The 25,669-nt window shown below is 43.4% G+C and overlaps 1 protein-coding gene across 3 annotated transcripts in view; it reads left to right on the top strand.

Annotated features, from left to right (window-relative positions):
- The window catches only part of ebf1a (EBF transcription factor 1a), a 54,220-nt gene that overhangs the window by 12,709 nt on the left and 15,842 nt on the right, over nt 1-25,669 (top strand). For all 3 annotated transcript variants that reach the window (XM_072396059.1, XM_072396057.1, XM_072396058.1), the window contains exons 7-10: nt 16,013-16,094; nt 17,195-17,336; nt 19,673-19,803; nt 21,651-21,777. In XM_072396059.1, the coding sequence (XP_072252160.1) occupies nt 16,013-16,094; nt 17,195-17,336; nt 19,673-19,803; nt 21,651-21,777 (482 nt within the window). The remainder of the gene's footprint in view (nt 1-16,012; nt 16,095-17,194; nt 17,337-19,672; nt 19,804-21,650; nt 21,778-25,669) is intronic.

The raw sequence follows: 25,669 nt of genomic DNA, 5'->3' as shown, positions 1-25,669 counted from the left end.
ATCGAGAAGTACAGCCTCAAGCTGCCCTGATCTCAGCCCTCTCCAATGATTCATTGTTTACTGATTATTTCTGCTAAGCGAGAGCACAGACAGCAAGCTTCATGCCAGCTTCATACCACCACCACCCCCACCCCCACCCCGTCTGTTGTCTCACTTCCTACCAACCAGTTTCCAGTCTAGCCCCTGTGATGTTTTACCTCAGCACTTGTAGCCCAGGATGTAAGTCCAGGTGTCCAGGATGAGTGCTTGTGACCCGCTGTGCCCGAGCAAGATGTATGCTCTGTTGATTGTTCTCCATCAATCTGTCCAGGAAGAATGGATCGCTGGCCAGGCTCTGTGAGCGGTGCTCTCAGTTTCACATGTCACAATAGAAGGAAAACCTGAATAACATAGGGGAGACAGGGAGGGAGAGATATGCTGTGTAATTCTGGTGCCCAGATTCTGCAACAAAGTTATGGTCTTCTGATTAGAGATCTTCTTTTTCCAGGAGAATTTTTTTATTGCCTTTGAAAACATGAATAGAAAAACACCAAGTTCAACCTATTCATTTCTGCTTTTATATATGAGTTTAGCGACATTGAGCTTGAGTATTTTGAGCTATGCTGTTATGAGACTAAAGCAAATCTTCAAGGGAGTGCCTCTGCCATAATTAAATGCAAAGCAGGAACGTCAGCATTCAGACAGTTATGGTCAACAGCATTGTTCCATCAAAGGGATGATACATTCTTACATTCCTAATATATTCTTTTAGCTTTGCATTAATCATCAACAAATGAGACCCAAGCACATGTCACTGTTCCACTTCAAAAAGCAGAGCTGAATTTAAAGGCCTTTGTTTGTGTTTATGTAACTCAAGAGGGGAGACAAAGTAAGGCGTAGGCAATCGACTGAGACACTTTGTTGTTTTACACCGCCTCACCCCCTTCATGTGTGTGTGCTGCTAACATTGTTGGTTTGTTTACCGAGTGGCTTGACCTCGCTCAGAGGAATGTTCACTCGTTTCCTTTTCTTCTGAGTCTCCTGTGTTTGTCTCTCTCTGATTTTTTTTCTTCCCCCCATCCATGTGTCTCTCGTCTTCTTCTCCTTTTCTCTATCGGCCCCTCTGCCTATGTGTCTTTCCCTTTGGTCCTCCCACTCAAAACTCCAGATTTAACTCTGTAGGTTCTTTTGGTTAATCACGCTTGGAATCTTCCCCGCGTTTCAATGCTCCTTCTTGGCGACGTGCTCTTCCACGATCTGCGACGAAGAGTCTCGCTAATTATCCCAGTTATTGGCTTCTCGAGCAAGGGAGCTGTGATTTACATGTGGTGACATTCAGTTCAAACACACAGACCTTTGCAACCTTTTTCTGGGAAACAATTAACAGAGTTGCTTTCTCCTCTGCCTCTCTCCCTGCACCTTCTTTTTTCTCCCACTGCACCTCTCCCTCTTCCTCTGGCTATTGTCTTCACACAAACAGGGAAGATTTACAGCCAAAAGAATGAAGGGTGTGTGAAGTGTGAGAGGCAAAATTGTTCTGTAGCAAGGGATTACTTGTTTGTTAGTTATTCTTTTTGTTTGGGGCGTAGAGTAGCAGTGGATAAGGTTTTTAAACTGTGTCAAATTTGAACAAAAAATAACTCAGTTTATACATCTCCTCTGTGTTGACCTTAGTACGCACACACCTATGAATAGACATATAGCCCACAGAGGCACGTTCAAACACAAAGACAAACTCACAAGCGTGCCGTTAATGAAGCGCATCTCTCTTCTGTCATGACGCCCATGTTAGCATGACAAGATGTTTACTCGCACAATCACGACAGGGCCTCTGATGTGGGCCGGGATGAAAGAAAGATGAGAGGAGAGGAAAAAGAGGAGGCAGAGACATTCTAGTGAGCGTTTGGTATGGACTTCGTTTCTCTGCTTGACAGGAGGATAGTTGTAACAGTACCCCACTGAGAGCCGAGAGCAAGGTAGAGAGAGACAGATATGCAAGACAGAGAGAGCTGTACCTGGAGAAATGCATCTTGAAAAGGAAAGATGTTTTTTTTTTTTTTTCGCTATGTAGGACTTCTCTGAACTCAACTACATCCTTGAATCCGGAGGAAAACAATTAGATCCGCCCGCTTCCCCTTGTCCCGCAGTGTAGATTACAAATGAGCAAACCTGGCATTTATCACATTACAACAAACATTTATTAAAGCCGGTTCCCCTCTAAAGCTGCAGAGATAACAGTGGGTAATTGCAGAGACTGGCTCTATTAGTTAAGTATGCCTAATGTCACTGCCTCAGAGCATTAATGGACGCTGTAGTATTATGTTCCTGCGCTCATTACCACCCCAGTCCCCTTCAAACACACGCACACACACACGCACAATCTCACACACACACATTCACGCACCCACCTCCCCCTCCATTGACCCTGCAGCAGGAGTCTGTGCCACTCTAATGAGAAATGGAAAACACTACTCCGCAAGCTCCAAGACACACACACACTCGTACACATGGCACGCACACTCAATGGGAGACATTACAAAGGGACAGTGGGGTACAACACTATAATCACACACGCCCAGGGAAACAATTGTGCTGTTATCAGAGTGATCACATTATAAAAGTTTAATAAACACCAAACGGCCTAATGGTGAATTAGCCTGCATCTGCCCCGCGTTGTGCCAGGCTATAATTAGTGATTTAACAGAGACAAACAAATGTTTTTAGCCAGGGCTTTTCACAGTCAACAGATTTTTATTCAGAGATAATTTATCCAGTTTGTCCAGAATTAAAGAGATATGAAGGATCTTTTATTCGTGGATCTTGACACCAAAAGTCACAAAACACTAAAACTCTGAGAGGAGAGTTTGGCTCAAGCTCCTGTCTGCTTTTCTAAGTGGCACTTGAGATGTGTATGGAGAGAGGCGGACGAGTGCTTGAGATTGTTGAGAATGAGGAGAGAGAATATGAAGGGGGATGAAGGGGTGGGAAGACGAAGAGACGCAGGATGAGATGCTGGTGAATGACATGGAAGGAGACAAGACGAGGGGGAAAGACGCTTTTCCCTTCTCTCTTGGGCAATAGAGCACAGTTGTGCATCTTTCCTGAGAAGTGCGGGTATTTTCATGCATGCATATGTGGACAACTGCGTGAAATCAATGACAGTTTATGATTTACAATCACAGAGGTCTATCACTTTGTATAAGGCCTCCATCCTCATTCATCAATATTATATCAGGACTCTTCTCAGTGTGAAGTGGCAAGAGGGTGGGAAAACGGCTGTAGCGAGACTATGTGGCTTTGCTCCAAATTGTGTGTGTGTGTGTGTGTGTGTATGTGCATTTGTGCGTATGTAGGTGAGGGAGTGTTGGCCGAGGGGAAGGAAGAGGGCATCTGCTGAGGTTGTAGAAAACATTGCTTCCAGCATACACAAATGTGCAAACGCATACGCCACAATGCGTGTGTGTGTATGTGTGTCCACTGGTATTGTGTGTCCGTGTGTGTGCGAGTGTGTGTGCTTGCCAGCTGAGTGACAGCTTAGTATTGATCTGTGGGAGGCCCCAGTGTCATTAGACCCAGTATGGACCAGCAGGCACATGTGGAGGTCAGGGCATGGAGTTTGTATATGTGGGTGTGTGTGTGTGAGTGTGCAGGACTGGGGGACCAAGTGTTCAGTAGTGACAGGCTCAAGCTTCTGAAGGAAAATCAATGGTGTCATAAGAGGAAGGTTTCCTCCAGCCTCCTTCTCCCTCTTTCTTTCCTCCTCCTCTTCCCCCTCTTCTCATCTTTGCCCTGCTTCTCTTCTTTTTCATTCTCCTCATCGGAGAGGTCATCCACAGAACCTTCATTTAAACATTTAACACCCCCTTCTTTCTTCCTTTTACGCACTTGTATACACACACATACACACATGCTCGCCCATGCGGCCCTCCTGGGTCAGGATGGGGGTTGTGTGATGTGTGATGTGCGGATCAATGCGAGGGGTTATCCTGGCAAAAACGGAGCCATTAGTGACAGAACTGATCCTGGATCAGCTCTCATTAACTAAAAGGGCAAGGGGACAGTTTGTCCAGATGAAAGAAATGACCCGAAACCAGGGCCAATTAACTGAGAGGGCAAAGACTAGTTGCATCAATGGTGTGCATGTTTTGTTCAACAGAAGTTTGTTTCGAAAAGAAACTAATAAGACTTTGTTTTATTTTGAATCTTCGCTGTCCTTCAGTTATTTATCGTTAAGGATGAGCACACACACAGATGCAGACACACACAGGGCAAGCATCCACCTGTTCTTCTCTCCTCTCTTTCGCCTGAGGGGACTGGTATGGTAGATAACAGTTTGAGTGGGCCTGCTGCAAAACACTAATCAGACCTAACACTGCCTAATTAGCACAGAGTCCACTGATTGGCTTACAGCAATAATTAACACAGGTGAGAATAATTAGCTCCCCATAGACCTGTTTGTGCGTGTGTGAGCGTATGTATGTGTGTGAAGGATGTTATTATGCAGTCTTGGTCCCCAGTGAGACTGAGGAGGCAGAGAGAAGAATCAAACTCATTACTGAAACCAGGCCAACCTGTGTTAGGTGCTCTGCTTTCCCACACCCAGAGAATTAGCCACAGTGAGATCTACCACCATTTCTTATCCTTCTCTCTTTCTATCTGCATTATTATTCCTCTCTCTCACTCCATCCCATCCTGTACTAAGCCCCCCTCCTGGTGACTAAAGGTTTGGTTTGTAGTTGTAGTTTGAGGAACTTCACCGCTATTTGAACCCAGGAAGTTGAGATGATTCTCAGGATCAGAGTATCTCTCTATCAAACCCCGTCTCTGTGGTGGTCTGCTTCTCGCTTTTATCTCTCACTTAGCTTAATTTCAATTCTTTATAGAAAGCTTCTCTCTGCACCAAAACAGGGTATGCTGCACACTTGATAAACTGCTACTTGCTGCCTGGCTTTATAGAATGTAATGTGCCAAGCCAGTGCTTCATGACCAAGATGGAGAGACAAAGAAAAAAAAATCAAAAAGGAGACATTTTTGTCTTAAAAGACCGCCCACGTTAATCATTCTGTAAGCAGCACGGTGTCCTCCATCTCACTTTCCCTGGTTATTTTTACCAAAGTGCTGCTTCTTTGATCAAGACAACATCACAGAGAGGAAGACGGGCACGTAGACATTGAGAGAGAGAGGGGCGGGGGGTGGGCGGGGCAATATTGGAACACAATTGACGGCTTGTCACTTTTTGCTCCAAGGCACCAGCATTGCAAAGTAGTTAGTTAGGTGCCAGAGACGCAGATAGAGTGGGGAACACACACATACCTCTGGAGTTTTTTTGTGTTAAATAAATAACAAGCAACCATGTAAAATGGTGTTTTCCTGGAGTGTGTGGCTGCTCCTGGGATGTATTTTTCATGTCACGGCATTTTAAAGTGGTTTAGAAGTGCGGGATGCACTGATTATGAATTTAACCCCCCTATCTCTGCGCAAACACACAAACAAGCAGCTCTGCTCTGACACACACACGGATGAGTATGCGACTGTTTACCTGACCACAGGTGCACCGCAGCATTAATATGAGGTGCATTGGAGCTGATTCCTGCCCTCATCTCCCTCTCTACACAATTGCTCTCCACCCACCAGGATCCAGGGAGATGCCAGGGGCGACATCAGCCTATAACCGTAAACTAGTAGAGACACAGTTGGAGAGGAAAGCTCATTGTTGGCTGACTGATCTCCAGTCTCTCGCTGACAAGCCTCCCATGTTCACTAGATTTGTTTTTTTGTTCTGTTCACTCGTGGTAAACACTTGCCTCTCATAACCGGCAGCTACTACCTCTGTCACACTGAGGCTGTCAACACAGCTCTCACCTGCACTGTACTCCACACAGCACAGCACACACAGACTGGTTAGATGTATGTTTGAGGGAAATGGATGTACTTAAAAGCAGCTTAAATGCATATAAGAGTTGTTAAAGGGATATTTATGGGTAGCATTTGCATAGTGTTCATATCACTTTCTGGTTCCTGTCTGCTTTCCACGCACTCATAAGCTGCAGTTTTCTACCACAGATACCTTCTTGGTTTAAAAGAAAGAAGCGAAAAATGAAAGAAGGTTGATTAAGGAAAAACAAGGAAGGCTGTTTTTTTTTTGTTCATATTTCCTGTTTCAATAATTAATATGCATGAGTTTTATGGCCGCTTAAGATGCGATCAATTATTCATTAACAGCATGTTAATTGCATCCACAGTCGTGAATATTTAACCAAACATTAAATCAATGAGGTCGAATGAGCAGCAATATGGACATTTTATAAGCTTTGCCAAAAATGAGGAAAGGCTTTAATGAAAACAGCAGAGAGCAGATTGAAAAGGGGGAATGTAACTTAACAAAAGGAAGCTAATGTGTAGAAAGCATATGAATAAATGTAAAGTTGTTGACTTGTTATAGTATAGTCAGAGACTCCTAGCCTTTTCTTTTGCTTTGTCTCTTTTTTTTCTAATCTCCTCCTCCTTTTATAAATGGAGGGGATGTAATCTCCCCATCTCTGCCCACTGTAGCTAGCCTTTTTCACTCTCAAAGACTCCAGACTCCTTTGTCCTGGATCTTTGTGTGCTTGTGTGGGTGTGTGTGCGTCTGTGCAGCTCCTGTTTTGGTGTGTGTGTGTGTCACAGTGGTGTCTGGACAGTGACATTTCTCTGCTTGGATAACCATCGCGCCCTCTGTCCCTCTGTCCCTCCAGCCATGACGCAGGGTAATGTCACCTGTCAGTCTCAAACTCCTACTTACAACCGCTATCCCCCTCAACTCCCCCACCCGTTTCCAAATGGAACATCGCCACCACCACCGCCCGTCCGCCACCTTCTCACCGTGACCCTAACTGCTTCTCCCCTGGACCTCACCTGGGAGACAAAGCCCACACCATCTTCCCGTCCTACTTCTTTTGTCCTCCTCTCCGCCACCTCATAAGATGCCATATCCTCCACTGTTCTTTCGCTGCCTCATATCCAAATGGCAACCCCACCCATTTTTCCCCTTACATTTACCCCTCGAACTTTGGAATATGGCATAGGAAGACAAACACATATAGCGAAAGGCAAAGTCGATAGTGGAAACATGACATTTTGCCTGGACCCCGGTGTGTTCTGTTCTGTTTTCAATTACTCTCCTCACTCTGGCAGGGTGGAGGTTTATGCATTATATGGGAATGTAATTGACTATAACTGCCCTCTTAACATTAACCAGGTGTACTACTTGAGTGTGTGAGATTAGGCCCTGGGTCCTGGCTGTTATGATGTGTGTGGACTGTCGATGCGGTTGTGTTGTTGTTGATGTATTTATACCCTTCTCCTGTGAGGTGCTGCCCATTAGCACTACATTTAAACGTGCCATTTTCCTGTGTGTGTCTGTGAATATGTGCAAGCACACTACAACTGCTGTGAGACTTCCATCATGCAGCCGCCAGTGTGAGTATAAGAAGAAGAGGAGAAAGTAAAGAAAGAGGCAGGATGCAGATACGGCCCGCTTCAAGGGGGGCCTGACTTTACAAGGACAGAGTCAAAAAGTGTCCATTCACAAGGCTGACACGCTGTGATTTGTATGTATAGAAGTGTGCAGCCTGCGGGGTACTAGCCCAGAGGCTATCACAGACACCCAGACCTGCACACCGGCAGTGGGAGGTGGTGGAGGCAAATGTAGAGAGAGTTTAGGTGTGTGTCTGTGTGTGCGTAAAAGAAACATCAACAGGCTGTCAATCAAGCCCTAGCCTCAGCTTGTCACTCCTCCATAGAGCTCGTCCGGGAGAGAATGGGAGTCCCTGGGACCCTGAGAGGAGAAAGGAGGAGGAGGTGCTCGAGGGGAGGTGGAGGCAGCAGGGAGGAGGTGATTGTCTGTCTGTCTCAGCGACTCCAGCTTGATTTGATATTTGATACCGAGCATGTGGCATTTGAATGCAAATCTATTTTGATTGTCTCAGTGTCTGATAGGGTTAAGAGGAGTCTATAGGGGATATGCATGTATGCATGTGTATCAGAGGGCTGGTTGGAGGCACACATACATAGAAAATAAGAAAGAAATTATTCAGATGGATTCTATTACCCGCCAATTCACTTGCATCAGGGCTTTGTTCCTCTCAGAGCAATATAAAGGCATCTAATCAGTTTAATATGAAAGGTAAAGGGTCAGATGTGAAAAGTGTTTCTCCTTGAGGTTAAACAAGACTGATGGTGCAGTTGGTCCTTAAGTGTAGAAAGTTGGCAGCGTGTGTAAACATGATGTACATTTCTGTGTGCATGTAAAATGCAAGCTTGAGCAGAATGATTATTTTGCCTGCATACACATGGATTGTGTTTGAAAGCAAGCATACCTAATAGGTAGACAGACTGAAAGATGGATGGATAAAGTCTTTATTACCGCAGTGTGGAAATATAAGGCTCAGTTCCCCCCAATTAGAGCAGTGACTTCTGAAATGCCATAATACCCATTAATTAGCAGGCTCCTATTTTCTCAGTGATTTGCCTAATTAGTCTGCGACACTCTACACTATTTGGACCATTATTATTGGGTTGAAGCCATCCAAACACACTCACATACACACACTTGAGTTGCAAACAAGGGTGTACTTGCAAAATACATACCTTTCAACTGCTCGGAATGCACATGCAACAATTTCACACAGCTGATTGTTCCTAATTTAAGTGACCTTAATCAAAAGCTGTAGTAGCTGCAGTGCGCATGAGCAAAAGCTAAATAAGCGGAGCATCTACGAGGAGTTAGATACAGACCACCCTCTTCCCACTGCTCTTAACATGCTATTTCGTTCCAGTAAAGCCAGACAAACTGCGTCATTGCCCCATCCTCCTGTGAGAAACAACACCATTTGAGCCCTTTGTAATGACTTGGCATGTGCGCTTGCAGCTCTCTCTCAGCTTCGACAGTCCATCAGTGTCTCTCGCCGGACAGACAGGCCACTGACACAGCACCACGAGGCCGGGAAACCTCTTCAATCACTTCCTCACTTTTCCCTGTCTGTCAGGCAGCAGAAAGGCGTGATTGATCTGTTGTTTCTCTCCAGTGGTAAAGGAAAGAAGTTGTGTTGGGGTAAAATAGGAAGGTCTGCTTTCTGTGACAACCGCTTTCATAAGTTTATTAATCATCGTCATCAATAACGCAGCCCTGGTGCTGGTCGTCTTATAGCTTGTGTGTGTTTACACCCGTGTGTTTATGTGTGAATGGGTGCTCATACACATCGCAGCTCGATGAACTTCATAAGTGTCCCATCACCACTTTAATCAAATTACTTATGAACCAAAATTGACAGTTTTCATTAATTATAAAGGATTATTCTAATTGCGATTCAAATTTATTCATTTAGAACAGAAGGCATTCAGTAATGTTTCAAGAAATTTGCATATTAAATGGAGAGGGTTGGCCATTAGCTATGCTAATGTATGCATGATTCCTTATTTTGTGATTGGTGGGCCATATGTAGCAGGCTGAGGGTGTGCAGGTGACGAATCTAGAAGGAACTGTAATATGTTTGATAAACACAGAGGGACGCAAGGCCAAAACATACATATGCACTCAAACCTGCACAGTTGGAAGCCATACGTCTTTGCTCAGTTTCCCTCTGCCACACTCACTCTTTCTGTCTCGTATTTTTCTCGGTCTCTCCCACTTTCGGCCTCCACATTCCTCCCTCAAGACCCATTGGAGGGAACAACTTTTCACCCAAGAACAAACATGGCACACTAATTAAGTTTTTGATTTCTGATCCTGCTGCATTTAGAAACATAACCTTGAGCCTGTGTGCAGTCACAGTCATTGTTATGATTTAATATGGTGCTTAAATGGAACAAAAAGAAAGAACTTTTGCAAGCGGCACATTCATCCCCACAATGTATGGTGCAGGTCCCAGGTTGACATAACGCTCTTTATCAAGCTATATATAGCTGATGCATTATGCATTAAGTTTAATGTGTGCTTAAATCAACACTATTCAATATAAATGCATCAGTCTTCAACGAAGTCAGAAAGGAGAACAGTTTGGGTAAAGGACTGTGCTGGGAGGTACGCAGCCGGACACACACACATACGCTCATGCGGTCACACACACCCTTCGGCTGTGCAGCGGTGTCTACCCTGGCTGATGACAGGGCCATTATTCACTGGTCAGTCCCACGAGGGCAAGGTTTGGAGCTGGACAGGGTAGCACAGCGTCCCAGCATGGCAGGACAGTGCTGAGGTGAGAGGGACCAGGACCCTTCATTACTCCTGTGTTCTGGGGGCCTGGAGCCTCTCTCCTTCTCTCTCTTTGTCTCTGTCTCCATCAGATTAATGGGCCAGGCCCGACAGAGGAAGTGTTTCAATCAGCACCGCCTGCCAAGATTGTCCATCATCCAGACAGCCTCTTATTCATCATGGCTTTGATACACGAACACACATGCACAAACACACATGCACAGATGTTTATTTGGCTGCCTATTTCTCTGTTGCTGTGGTGCAAATCCAGCCCACAGGTGGTGATTTTATCAGACTATATGTCTTTGAAACCAGGACTCCTTTCTCCATGAAGCTGGAGAGCCTGTCATTCCATGAATCCTGGACGATTTCTAAGTTGAATTTTGAATGATCCTTTTTGGATGAAATGGATGAAACACAATTGGTTAAGTGTCTCTGGGACTTCTGTCCCCAAGCTGGGACCGGAGCTTCGGCTCCGAGAGAAGCAAGGAACGATCTCTCCCAAGCGGGGCCTCTCCCCAAGCGGTGAAGGCACAGCGTAGATCCCCCATGACCCACTGTCTCCCTCCTCCAGGGTCCATTTGTTCTGAGAAATATTTAATGACAGGGCAAACTCAGCTGACATGACATGCACACACATCAAGGAGATAAAGAGGAGGATGGAACGATGCACGGAGTGAGCTGGAAATTAATTTTTCAGCGTTGTGAGATGTACTATTTGAATAAATCATGACACTTAAGATAGACATGAAGGCAATATAGAGGTGCCCACCACTACTTTGAGAAGGAGCACTCCAAAGGAATGGAGTTGTAAGAGTGTATTTGTGTGAGCTGGTTTCTCTTTCTCCATCTACTTCAGTGTTTCTGTGTGTTCAATGTGTGTTTTTCCATATTTCTATAGAGGAACTGGACGTTCCTCTTCCAGTTCATCTAAACTGGGCCACTGCAGCTGGTTGCAGCATGGTGTCTGAGGCCAAACTTAGAGACAGACCTGGTTCTGGATTATTAATGTCCCCCCTTGTGGAGCCAGGCCCCCTCCCCCACCAAGTGCCCCCCTACAGCCCTGGGGTCAGCCTGCGTGGCTCCTGGTGTAAGGCCCCCCTCATAAATCTCCCTAAATTAGTGTGTGTATGTGTGCATGTGCGAGAGTGTGCCTCCATGCTTAAACATATACTGCAGGCAGAGAGACAGGTCACCACAAAAACAAGCCAGTCAGGCTCTTGGTTGAAGTGTCAGTGATGCATGGCGGAAAAGAGCAAAAGAAAGAGTTTCACAGAAAAGAAAGGAAACGAGAAATGAAACACAAGGAGAGGAAAAGAAAACACACACAAAGCAAGAGATGAGGAAGATACTTGATTTAGTGATAGTGCCAGACTTCACCTTTAGTTTTGATGTCTATTTGTCACAGGATTTTTTTCTAAGCAATATCATTGTATTTGCAGACGAATATTCACACTTAATCTTTGCTTACGTCTGACTTTGTTAGGATTGATTTCCTGAAAAAATGTTCAAGCTTAATTGCAGAAGTGCAGGATCTTCCATCCTTCTACCTGCCTAGATTAGTTCAACATGTCCCACGGTGCTAACAGGCATAGGGAAGTGCTGTTGTGTCACTTAGTTAACCCCCAAGACAAATGGCTCCCCTCCGGAGCACAGTGAATTACACACCTCATGAAGCGTATTAGGAGCCAGACACAGTGCGTTTCTCGTGGAGATGATCTGTGCAGCAGAAATGGATGGAGGGAGAGAAGAGAGCTGAGTTATGGCATCAACCACATTGTTTGCTTTTTTTCCCTTTTTACAGGCGTTAGAACAAAACTGAAAGAGAAGAGAGAGGAAGGGCGAAGAATAAGATAATGACGACAATAGAGTAACAAATGGCCAAAAGTAGGAAAGTAGAACTATGACAGAAATAAAAACTACAGTTCTAAAGTTATCCATGTTCAATTTGACAAGAAAAACAACTCTTTACCTCATTTGTGGCTAATACTGGAAAATGATTAGAAAATATAACAGAATTGTCCCTCGAAGGCTTCCTTGCTGTTAGATAATCACTTAGACGATCTTTATCACCGCAGTAATCATATTTAGATGCTACAGGGATTACTTAAAAGTTGTGTTATAATTACTTTCCTTGTTTTGTTTTTTATGGGCAGGGGCTGATTTTGTGTTTAACTGCTCCGAAGTGACAAATAATACCCGTTATGATATGATGAAAGTGTGAGATCATTAAATTACCACGGCGACCGGCTGCATGTGTTTGTTCGTTCATTTTCGCTTTAACAAATTTACGCCATGAGGCTTCAAGAGGCTAAGCAGTTATTTACACAAATTCACTTCCACAGCCATTTTTGGATTTGGGGGTAATTACGTGAGAGCAAAATGGTTTTATTTCATTTAATCCAGCCGGTGCAGCAATTTGCACCAGTAATATTTGTAGCAGTGGAGCCTGCAGAGTTACAACAGCCTGAAACCAGCGAGAGTTTCAAACACAAAAACGGTGGAGGTAATAATTGAAACAAGCGTCTATGCAGGAGTCGGTGGTGTCTGCAGATTAACAGAAAGCGGATGTTCTCAGAGGAGATGATGATTAGATGTTGTGTTTTCTTTGAGATGTGAAGACATCATTAACAAAACCAGACAATAAAGTGTAAAAAATGTAGATACAGAATTAAAGAGTCCAAGTGCAAAACGAATCCTTTAAATTTTTCATGTTTCTTTATTCATTTTTTTTCTTTTAATTAACAACATTCTATACAAATCATATAACTATTGTATTATCATAAATTTGTTTTTAAAAGAATTGAGTGCATGGATTCTTGGTCAGGAGCATTGTAACTGTGCAATTATAGAATGTAAACAGTGGCATCTAGATTGGTAAAAATATTCAAATACATCACTGTCATAAGTAGACGTGACCTTTTGATGACTGCAAAGATCACTTTGGTGTTGAGTCCTGAAAGGCGCAGATAGAATTGTATGAAAAGTAAAGCAAAACTGGAAACTAAAAACAAATTTCTTCCCGACCTTGCCTGGGCTGAGCCTACTATAACTGATAACTATAATATAATATGAGGCAGGTATGATATGAGAGCGGAATGTCATTTGAGCACGTCTTTGAGCACCACGTCAAACATTTTGCTGAGTCATGAGTCTTTTCAGTTGCATCAAGAGGTGTTTTGCTCTGTAAAAGTTAATAACACCTCTTAAAAATAGAAAATGAACTGAGAGATTTCAGACTAATTCACATGTGTGCAGCTGCCTGATGCTGACAGGCTAGAAATCTTGAGTCCCATTTCATTCAAATTTTGTACTCTGCCTTTCAAGTTTAGTCCAGTCTGAACATTTTTCATACTTTGTATAGCAGAGATTGTCATCCAGGTGTTCTTTTTACCCGAGAAGGTTCTTTTGCAGTTGCCCACGGGGCTTTGACATGTCAGGAAAATATTTGTTAAACAAAGAAATGTATTTTTCTTTTCACTGGTCAAAAAGCAGAAAACACAATAATAGTGGACAGAAATCAGAAGAGGTGATAGAATTACAGGCTATCATCAGCTATCCGCCCATATTTACCGGTCAGCTGTCAATCCGATTATTCATAAATCTGCAGAGATAATCCTTTTGCTATTACAAATCAACACATATTTGCTCTTTATCCATCCTACTCCCGCACCAGTACACACTTTGTTGATCCATGTAAATGCATGTCCTGGTGAACCCAGACCGTTGGCTCGTGTGGAGATGAACACAAAGATGAATCAGCTCACTGCAGTTTTGTAATGTTTCCACATGGCTGACTCCAGACACCTTAAGTCATGTAAATAATGAATCAGATTATCCATGCATGCAGGAGAAGACATGTTGGCATATAGCGCAGCGAAGCATGCTGACTTTCTCTTTAGTTATTTTCCCACCCCATTATCCTCTTCCTCCAAACTCTAATATTTAACCCCCTGATTTGGTCCCCTCTAACCCAGGTGACCCCAACTTTCTTCCCTCCACTTATCCATCATCCTACCTTCAGTGAAGGAGAAGGAGGAGAACTGTTGGAAAAAGCCTGGAATCTATGAATTATACAGGAGGTGCAGTGAGGAAGGTGGAGTATGTTGAACAAGTGGATGTAGTCCACAGCTGTCTATGAGGCTGCTCCCTGACCTCGAAGAGATAAGAAAGTCAGGAGACCCTCGGTCTGTAGGGTCTAACAGCCACTGAAAGAAAAAAAAACTCCATCTCTCTGCTTTATGAATTATTGAGATATTGGCCTACAGCTTCTAAAATATACAGGAGGGTGGTCTGTCTCTCCTTTCAGATTTCACATACCGTCTACCTTGTCCTTCCATCCATCTTTCTATCAGTTTCTCCTCTCACTTTCCTCCTTTCCCTCTTCCATCCCCTTCTCATTCAGATTTGGCCTCCTAAACCAGCAAGGTCGTAAATCAGAACACAAACAAAGCCAAAGGGGGGGAAAGGAAAGAAAAAAAAACAACAGCAGAGAAAGACAGTTTGTTATTGAGATCATAAGAGGCTTTTTCTTTACTTGAAGTGGAGCATCCACCACTAACCAGCTGTCATGCATTTAAAAGTTGTCGGGGATAAATCCATGAGCTCTCGTGTTACATCAGATGCCTGTAATGCACACAGCAGTAGGCTGGCCGTTGAACTGAGACAGAACTCTGCTCTGTCCATTTATCTTCTTAGCTTTCTTTTTTCTTTTTTCTCCTTTTTTTTTTGTCCAGATGAAGCAATTGTCCATGGCACGCCTCTGCTTACTGTGTTTCTCTTGACATGTCTATGTGTGTGTGTGTGTGTGTGTGTGTGTGTGATGCTCGTGCATGATTATATCTAAGGCAATTGGCTCCAAACGCGCTGCCCAGTGCAGAATCGTAGCCATAACAAATGAACAGCGAGGAGAAAATAAGACATATGAAAGAAAAGCTGAGCAAAGGAGTGATTCTCTCTCTGGCTGGTGGAGATCTGTATTGTAAGCAGTTTCAGCTGTCAGCACTTCTTTGAGCTACCTCAAAGGGAGGAGGAGGGTGAGGGTGGGAAATGTTGTAGTTTTATTTTCCCCCTTTTGAGGGTTCCTGTTTATTTGTACACAGCACTGTTTATTTTCACGGTTCATTTGATTTTTTTTCTTCTCAGGGACAGACAGTGTAGAAGGCAGAGTGAAGATAGATACGATGCTGCTGTTTCCCTTACAGAAGAAGTTGTCAGGTCCCAAACCTTGAGGTGGGGCGAGGGAATAAATTGTCAGCCATCCCCTTTCTGCTTTTCAGCCCAGCCCCACTCCACCCCCAACCCCAACTCTCCTCTTTACTCCTCCCTCCCTCCCTCATTAAGTATTGATGTGGGTAGCCATACTTGCCATCTCAGCCTATTAATAATGCATGGCAGGTGCTGTTGATGTGGTCTCTCACACTGAGATTGAGAGAGGCAGGAATGGCAACACTGTGCTGCAGAGTAGCTACAGCACAACCTCCGTCACAGCTGGAAGGGGGGGCCCTACATCTGCCCCGGTGAGTTTATGGCAAACAGTGACAGCAGCTCAGAGATGGATATACAAGGTAGCATCTTACTCACTGTCTTGTAGCTCTTTCTACACAAAAAAGCTGCCTTTGTCATAAACAGCGAATGGATGAGTGTTGGATTGTGTAAGAGCCTTGTCTGCCAATGCAGTTTTTGTTTTATCTGTACTTTGTACTTTATTGAAGTGGCTCAATGCTGAACTTTTAATGGCTCACAGATGCTCTCCCAACAGCTCATCTGATTTTCTCTCTGCTTCTATTTCTGCATATGCAGGTTCTTCCTCAAGTTCTTCCTGAAGTGTAACCAGAACTGCCTGAAGAATGCAGGGAACCCTCGAGACATGAGGCGTTTTCAGGTGACACACAACCGTCTGAATGCATTCAAGATGTAATGGGCCTCTCTCTGAGTGCATATTAGACTAGAGCTGCACAGTTCTAGTATTTTAAAGGGGTCTTTTGGTTCTTTACTGAAAGGCATAGCATAACCATCCTCTCTTTAAAGAATAAAACACAGTATTCACAAGGTTTTCTCAGCAAAGTCTAGAAGCAAAACAGCTAAGCATATACTGGCTCAACAAAGGATCAACAATACTGTCTTAAAATGAATTAATACCAAATTTTAAGCAAAAGTGAATTATAAATTCATAAACTCGCATACCCAAACCATAGTAAGGGACTCTTGGATGAATGATCACTAAAACACCATGCTAACACCACCACATGGCAAACAGTAGTCTTGCTTGATCAGCAGATTGTTTATGCATTTAGCAGACACTTTTATCCAAAGCAAGATTGATTTATGAATGCAATTATTCTGCTTACCCAAATATTCAAGTAACTTTACCATATAAAATGTGAATGGAGACTACTTTTTAGAGTGAAACCCATGAAAGTTTAAACAAGGCCTTCCTTTGACAGTTCTGCAGAAGAGTTCAGCATCATCAGTTTTCTTTTTCTCTGGTTTTTACTTACTGCTGCTCTTACCATTTTTATTTGCATTGCTCTCTGTGGCAGGCAGCAGCTGTTTTCAAGAAAAAAAAACTCAATTCACCGTCTGTTTAACAGACATACATAGTAAGTGACTAACAGGTTAAAATGTGGTGTATATATTTTAGCAAAAAAGGTCTGATATTTCTCTTCGAAGAGGCCAAACCAGAACAAAAACAAAAGCCATCTATAACTACAGTAAATAGGCAATTAAGGGTTGTTTGCTACAGTGATTCCATTAAATTAATTTTATGTATATAAATATACACTATAAAAGATAAAAGAGACATATATTGACATCTGCTTTATGAAGCTTTTGACAAACAGCGACAGGGAGTGTTAACATATATTCTTTATGATAAAAGTCTAAAAGAGCTCATATTGAACTGCTCATGATACATTCACAAGCATCTATATCAGTGTAATGTTTATCGTTTAAAGCTCCAAAGTTTGGCTTCTCCTTTCTCAGGTGGTAGTGTCGACTACGGTGAGCGTGGAGGGTCATGTCCTGGCCGTGTCCGACAACATGTTTGTGCACAACAACTCCAAACATGGGCGCCGAGCTCGAAGATTGGATCCTTCAGAAGGAACGCCCTCCTACCTGGAACATGGTATTAGAATCAAGAATAAAACAACCCAGACTCTCTATAGTAGTTTTCTTTCTCTTCTGTTTTTTGTTGTTGTTTTCTTTTTTTTTCCACCCCTCCTCTCCCTCCCTCTCTCATCCCCCTCCCCCCTGTCTGGCTCTCACTCTCAACCCCTCTTTCTGTCTCGACCCTATTCTTCTCTAACAAGCTTTCTTTCTTATCTCTCCCCTGTTTCCTCTTGGATTCTCACTTTCCTCCTCTCTTGTTTGGTTTCTAACTCAAGCTAAGGAGTGAGTGGTAGCTTGTGAGTCTCTTGCCTCTCCCTTGTGGCGTGCTCCCCTCAGGTCTGTGCCTCTAGGTCTTCTACTCTGCCTCACATAAGCACTATGTGTCTTATGAGGTCTGTTCTGCTTAAAGCCAACACTGGCCTTATTTCCTCTGAGACCTGCTTTTATCCTCTAGTCCTCCATCACTCCCTATCCCTCAGGTTTTCAAACACACCCAGACATGCACTAAAAACCCTATGTGCACGCAACCCCCCCCATATGCACAGTCAAACCAAAACCTTTAATACTTCATAATGACATGTGCACATGATTTAGGAGGCTGCACTGATTCCCAAGTCCCTAATCCAGTTATTTTCTCATTTCGATTTCCCAGACATTGAATAAGAGAAACATATTTTTTTTCTTTGAGGAAAGTCAACCTCAGGGATGATAATGACAAAAAAACTAAGAAGGGATTTACATGATGGCCTATGGTAGATTGCATTAAGATTGAATGGTATGGTTAAGTCTTTCTAATGACTATTCTCCAGGGGCAAAATGGACCACTTGTCCCTGGTCTCACAGATGATTAGAAAAGTTCACAAAGAAGAGACATATTGGAGACGTCAGTAAGGCTTGGATCTTACACAGAAAGAAGAGTACACACTGTACACTAACAGATGTTCCCTGTGTCGGAGAGATTTGTTTGGGAATTTCCTCGTCTGTGATTCTCTGTTCTCTTGGTGACGGGAGTTAAAAGGAGAAACAAGAGGAGTGAAAGAACAGAACAGAGGGGCAAAAGGAAAGATGTAGACGTGGATACTGGAAGGGGTGAAAGTGTGTCATAAAGAAAAGATGAAATGATACATAAGAAAACATGGGTTTCTTTTTGTTTTTACCTTTTCCCTCTTTATTCCTGTGTGGGTTGCTTTTGTGAGCCAGATACACAACTTTGGGGCCCATTTCAAGCGGTAATAGATGAGCGGTGCGTAGAGTTGAACAGATGGCACCGAGGAACACCCCAAAGTATAATCCTATCACATGGATTCACGTTCCACCATCTGGTTAATCCACACACACACATATAAACACACATGCACATTGACTGCACATAATATCAGCGGCTGTGAAAGGGAGGCATCTTAGGGCCATGATTACGGCCACAGATTGCTGCTCTGTGAACGTTGATCTCTGCAGGCGTATCGGGGGGCTAAATATCATTCCAGCTTGTTGGGGAGGATCAACAGAACAGGGAGTCAGGCAAAGAGCAAAGGCAAGGCTGCAGGGAAAAAAGTCAGCCTAGTCTAAAGTGGATTATGCCGCTTTACAGAATTACAGCATGTCTGACAAGCTGCATATCTGTTAAGGAGAGGAGATTTAGCTTGTATAAACATGTATTTTCCCATTGCTGTCCTTTTCTTCAATCACATCCAGTAATATCCAAGTCCATAACATTAACTGATAAGGTCTAAAAGCACATTGAAGAGTAGTTGTCACTCGCTGTACTCTGATCGATAAGATGCAAAGAATATGCTTGAAGAAAAGTACTGACTGCATTTAACCCTTTTTACAAATATGCCAAGCAGGAGCATGAACGAACCTATGTTCACGTGGGCTTCATGACCAGGAACTGAGGATGTCTGCCACACAGACATGTGAAGCAGACAGCTGAGCAAGAGCTAAGTGTTTGGTTAATGAAGGCAGCATATTCAGAGGGCAGAGCTACTGTTGGCTCTGTTCTGCTCCCCGGTCGTGTGCCCTTTGATCAGACACTGAGCACACCTGACATTTACACGCCCGCACGCTTTGCCACGTGTCATAAAACAAGCGCACCGCCGCTGTCCTCACACACAGGGCAGGGGTGATGTTTAATAACGGGGTGCGTATAATCACTCTGATTAGTATTCCACGTTCGCCCCCGACCCCTGGGAGAGAGGCGAGAGGTGATCCGTGTGCGTGTGCGTCTGCGTCTGCGTGTGTGTAGAAGACAGAGATGGAAAGAAGAAGGGACAGTACACGGTGCCAATGGCAAAGACCTTTTTGAGCTGTCATTTGGGTAGTTAGCACCTAATCTATTATGTCTGATTTTTCCAGCAACCCCCAGCATCAAAGCCATCAGCCCCAGTGAAGGCTGGACCACAGGGGGCGCAACAGTCATCATCATCGGGGACAACTTTTTTGATGGCCTTCAAGTCATATTTGGAACCATGCTTGTCTGGAGTGAGGTTAGTCATCATTTAGTCATGTATGTGTGCAGATGAGCATATGAGGGCAGCCTGACCGTGTCTAGAAATATTTGATTATGGTTTTAGAATACATTAATTTTTTTCTTTTTTTGCTCGATAGACTTTATGGTAAACAATTATTGTTTTTTTGTCATCCATTTCATGTTGTCTTGACATGGATGTATTGAATCTTAAAGCTTTAAAATTTTTCTGCTTTCAGTTTACAATCAGGAGGTACTTGTGCTTTGCTTGAAACCTTTCTTGTCACTTTTTTATCCTTTTTCAGCAGATCTCAGAGTAAAATATTGAACAGTTTATGTCACCACGTTTATCTTTTCTGCAAGCATTAGTTAGAATTTGGTTGCTTCAACAAACTAAAATAGCAAAGCTATGCTTTTGTATTAATACGTGTGAAAGAATGATAATGTTTATTCATTGTTATAAACAGCCACAGGAGACAAATCTGCATTGATAACTTTTTCTTTTACCACTTTAAGTAAAAATTGGAGAAAATACATTTGTACCTTTACTTAATCAACAATTCAATCCAGGACTTCTACTTTGGAAAATAGACCCTACTTTCAGTGATATTAGTGTTTTACTTATCCACAGTGGTTCTGTATGCATCGCATTACCTGGTCACTGTTGCTCAGAATGAGCAAGCATCATCTTTTCTGTATCTTTTTGCTTTAGTTTCTTTGAGACCCCCTTGAATCTTGGAAGAGTCTCTTTTTTTAAAATAATCTTTTAAAAAGAATTTCTAATGTAAAAGTAAAAACGTGATCAAGAAATTGAAATTGTAATAAACTGATTGGTCATTAATGAAAGCAATGATTAATTGTAGGCTTGTATATCAGAAATCTTTTACAACCTGAGTAGCAGCCCGCTATCTGATTTCACACTACCGTACCTCTTATTTCTGTCACATATCTGTACACCTCCCCTGTCTTTTATTAAACTGCCATAGAATCAGCTTCCTTGAAATATGATATGAATCCCTTTTTAAGGAGCATCTGATACATGATTAAAATGTAAATGCAGTGTATGAGTGAAACTGAAGGTCAATGAGTTGCACAGCTAAACGGCTTTCTCTTTAGTGAAAGAATAATTCTATAAAAAGCTCCTATATTATCTCGCTGAGAGGTGAATGGGGACAGACAATGGTGGAATGAAAGCCTAGCTAAGTGTGCAATGAAAGGGACAGTTAGAACAACACACACATACAATGGCATACACAAAGTGCTGGCAGCAGCATTGATAGCTTTTGAGCGCTGCTAGCTTTGAGTGCTAGTTCACTGTAGTGTGCAGAAAACGAGCACTCAGCGAGGTCTCATCTGTGTTTTGTCATGTTGCTGTTTTCCTTCAAAGACTCTTCAGCATACATACACATACAATGCAAGTGGGCTCATCAGCCACACTAAGCGAGTCTGTTGAAGACACAACAGTGCTTTTATGTGGCTAACGGCAGGTAGACAGTTTCAGCTGACAGACACAGAGAAAGGGGCAGCAGAGACAAGAACATTATACATATACTTATACTCTTTAATGGATGTATGCAGAGGAAAGTGTGTTTAATTCATAAACAGATAACTGCTTTTGAACCCCACTTACAGAGTCCGTGTCAGCACTGATAACCATCCTGAGCCTCACAGTGACATTGCCTTGGGCTACAAGGCCACCTGAGGGCTTTGGCGCTAACACATCATTTTCAGGCTTATTATACAAAAAAAAGAAAGTCAAAGCTGTAACGGGTGGGGGTTGAGACAAACCAAGAAAAGTCCCCCGAGTCCTTGATGAGATATAAAGTTCATTGGATTAATCTACCTCCCATCTCTGCTTCTCCACAGCTGATTACACCCCATGCCATTCGCGTGCAAACTCCACCTAGACACATCCCAGGGGTCGTGGAAGTCACACTGTCCTACAAATCCAAACAGTTCTGCAAAGGCACACCTGGACGCTTCATCTACACAGGTACTTCCTAAGCTCTAATACTTACAAATGACATTAATATGCAGTGCAATCTATGGAGAAAAAAATTCAGCCTAATGTACCTGTCCGATGGCTTTTCTGATGCAGTATTGCTTCACATTATTTCAATTTATGAACGTAGCGTAGGCGGGAAAACAAGCTATAATTTGATAGAAACTCTTTACACACTGGCTAATTCAGTCTGACTTTCCCGCTTTATCTGCTAAAAGTGATGAGGTGAACATTTCATATGCTGTCTTCACTCCACACCACGTCTGCAGAGAAACATGCATGCTAAACAATTTGAAATTCAATAACATGACTCAATAATTCAGTGAAAAAGCCTGCTGATCAGAGGGGGGAAAGTATTTGCCCTATTTTACGATGCAGGTAAAGGTCAGAGGGAGGTTTAACCTTTTGATTGCTGGGATTATTGAGAATTAACCCCATCCAAGGCGTGATTTAGAAAGACAGAGTTCTGTGCAGAGAGTGTGACTTTTGATGGCAAGTGCACGAAGACAAATAGCTTGAGTGTTACATCAGAGTTAGAGCCTTGCTGAGAAAGAACGGTAGTGAGAGTGAATGTGAATCGGCGATTGACCAATGCGAGGCCACAGTTCCTCTGGGAGATTGTGAACCACATAAATCTGTCTGTAATCTCAACCACTGATAGACTTAGGCAGTAAGCTCCTGCTGGAATTGCCAACATTTGACAAAATGACAATTGAGAAAGTGCATGTGAGTCACATCACCAGCATGCTTCTTTTTTCCCTGTATCTTTTGTGTGTCCTAATTACAGCGCATGGACACAATCCATCCATGAGTCACAGTTATGACTGTGGATTCATGGAAAAGACGGCAGTAGTATGCTTCTGTTTGCTTGTACGTATGTGTGAATGCACTCCAAGCACTCAGATGCATGTTGACAAGTAACTGCATTACTGAGACAGAGGGCAGATGGGTGGGTAGCCTTTGCCATGCCGGAGCTGTCCAACATCCTACAGTCTGCCAAACTCGCAGAGCTGTGTGCATATAAGTGTGTGCAGGTGTGCATGCAGCCTTTTAATGTGCCAGGCATTTGGGAACTGTATGCATAAACACTATCGCAACCCAACCCTCTACCCTTTCACCTTGTCACATTCACTTATTCAAAACTTGCTTCTTTGAACGAATTCCTGCTTCTCTCGCTCTTTCTCCCTCTGCCTTTTGGCTTCTGTGGAGGCACATAGAAGAATCTCAACAGGTGAGAGGTTATCTGCTGCAGAGGAGCACATACTCTGTGATGCTGCGTGCCAAGCACTGGCATCTTCACAGCGACAGTCAACAGTGGTGACGCATGGACCCCAGCTCTTTCTCCTCTCACGCTTCACTTCAGCCAATGCCATGTACCCTCGGCTTTGTACCTCTCTTTGCTCCTTTATCAGCCCTTTGTGTCATTCACCTCCATCCAAGAGAGCAGGAACCTGCTCACTTTAGGTATCTTGAATGAGGGGCGGAGAATGACGGCTAGGGTGAGCACAGCATTTGGAATAAAAAAAAAAAAAAGCTATTGATGTGAGTAAATAGAAAGAGAGACGGATGAGAAAGAGGAGAGAGGGATGGAGGATTACCATGGGCCGTGTTGCCCTCCTGGGTCTGTTTGGCACCAGTTTGAGCCCAGTTGCCAGTGGGTACTAATCATAGAGGATTGGCAGCACTGTGTGGCAGCTGGCAGCTAGCACACATCAACACAACCCCACACTATCAGACTTGCATATACTCATATATTACATGTGCATGCACGATTACACTCACACATGCACACTCTGAATTACATTGGGGACAGCTGGCATTGCTAATCAACTTCTGCTGAGGAGAGGAAAGAGAGCAGCTCACAGACCTAATTAAGTCAACACATACCCAATACTGCTGCTACTGCTGCTTTGCAAACATAACCAACACACACATATGAACACACCCTCATATACCTATCTATAGGTTTATTACCCAAAGCTGCTTGATCATTGATTATCCAGACCAAGCCGCCACCACATGGACAAAAATTCAGCTGTAGCTCTGGACAGAGGAGACGAGCAGGGGACTTTTGGTGCACATGAGATTTACCAAGAAGCTATTACAGTAGTGTGTCTTCTGCCATCTCTAAGGACTCCTCTGCCATTAGACTTCAGAAAGCTCCAATTAGACTCATCAAAGGCAATTAAGCTATCCACTGATAAGAATAAAAGAGTGTTTTTTTTTCCATTCCCTGCTCTTCCTCTGTCTTTTTATCCCCTTATCCCTCTTCTGTTCCACTCTCTGCCCTCTGCCTTACCCACCTCTGGGGCTGAGTGCTCTCCCTAATCTCCGTCTCTTCTCTCTCTGTTCCTCTCTCATTATCAGGTCATTGCCTGCCCTCCCCCTTCTGTAAAAATGCATCTCCATATTTGGCTGTGTATCACCTTTTACTGTATTGTGGTCGTTGCAACATTCATCAGGGAAGCCTCCTCTTTTCTCCATGCAATACAAAGTGATAATGTTCAGCAGCAGGGCGCATGTGTATATGTCCGTGTGTGAATGCGTTTGTGTGTGTGACACGGGGATACTGGCCGTAGATTGGCGGAGTTGATGAATCACCGGTGTTGCTCAAAAGGCAATCCCCCTCCCTCCTCAGCATGCACCCTTGTCTGCTTAGTGCTTCCGCCACAGCTTCTGCTGATATTAAAAGGCTCTGCTGGCTCACATTAAGGCTGGCACAACACGCAGCCGCACACACGCACCCACAAACGTTAGGAGAACTTTTTCAGCAATAAGTGCAGATTAGGTGTGTAGGAAACATCAGTCAGCTGCAGCCAGGAGGAGCAGGGACAGCGAGAGAACAGACAAAAGTCAAGAACAGAATTTAAACCAGCTGCTGCTGACACCTCTCTCTGTCTGTGCAGCTGCCTCTGTGCTCCAAATTAGTTTTAGAAGTGCTGGAAGGACTGTCAGTTGTCTGTCACTGACACACTAAAGTGAAGTGCAGATGACGCCAAAGTAAGCACGAGGATGCTCTCCAAAGTTTGGATATGTGCTATAATTGAAAGGTCCCACATTGTATTGACACATTGAGAAAGATGGGTTGGATTCAAAAGCACACTTTGATTTGTGACTATATACTATGCATGTGTAAGTAGATGGAATTGCATTCTTATAATAAAGCAAGATCTTGTGTACATTTACACTTGAAGTTAACACTAACTTGCAGCAATATACATTCATATGCAATTGAGATGCACCTACATTCATGCATGAGAATACTTGCTCATCACAGATGCACAAAAGCAGCATGGAGTCATCTGGCAATAAATGTGGGGTTCAGCCACGAACTGGTCAATTACTTATCTGGCTCCTGTTGGTGAATGCTGCCTTTTATTGAGCTTGGGTGGATGCCTGCTTTTGATTAAAACGGCTGGTCTACAACTGGAGACTGGAGCCAGCTGAGGTAGCTGCATACATTCACATTTACTGCACACAGTCTTAACTGCAAGGAAATCCACACCTCTTTTTTTTTAAATTGAGATTAATTTTCTGCACCATGTGTCTTGTCTTCCCTCTTTAGCATGTTCCCTTCCTATTACAGGAGCATCTGCTCCGTGATGATGATGTAAATGAATTTCGAATGTGAATTTTTTTTATACCACGCTGAAATGAGCAGCGTTCACTAGAGGGGATGATTTCTTACGTTTTTCTTATATCTTAATTTGAGCGCACACTTTCCATCTAGAGTTTTTTTTTCGAATTTGCATTCTGCCCGCCAGGATCCGTGCTGTCAGGTATTGTTAACTGTCGACATGCACTTTTTGCAACAGATAATTAGAGCTTACGTTCTGGTAGCATCCTCACCTCCATTGATTTGTAGAATCTCCATCTTTCCCTC

Source organism: Leuresthes tenuis, unplaced genomic scaffold (genome assembly GCF_036924035.1).
Source record: "Leuresthes tenuis unplaced genomic scaffold, fLeuTen1.0.hap1 SCAF_11, whole genome shotgun sequence".
NCBI classification, from domain to species: domain Eukaryota; kingdom Metazoa; phylum Chordata; class Actinopteri; order Atheriniformes; family Atherinopsidae; genus Leuresthes; species Leuresthes tenuis.
This window is presented reverse-complemented; position numbering and strand designations above follow the sequence as displayed.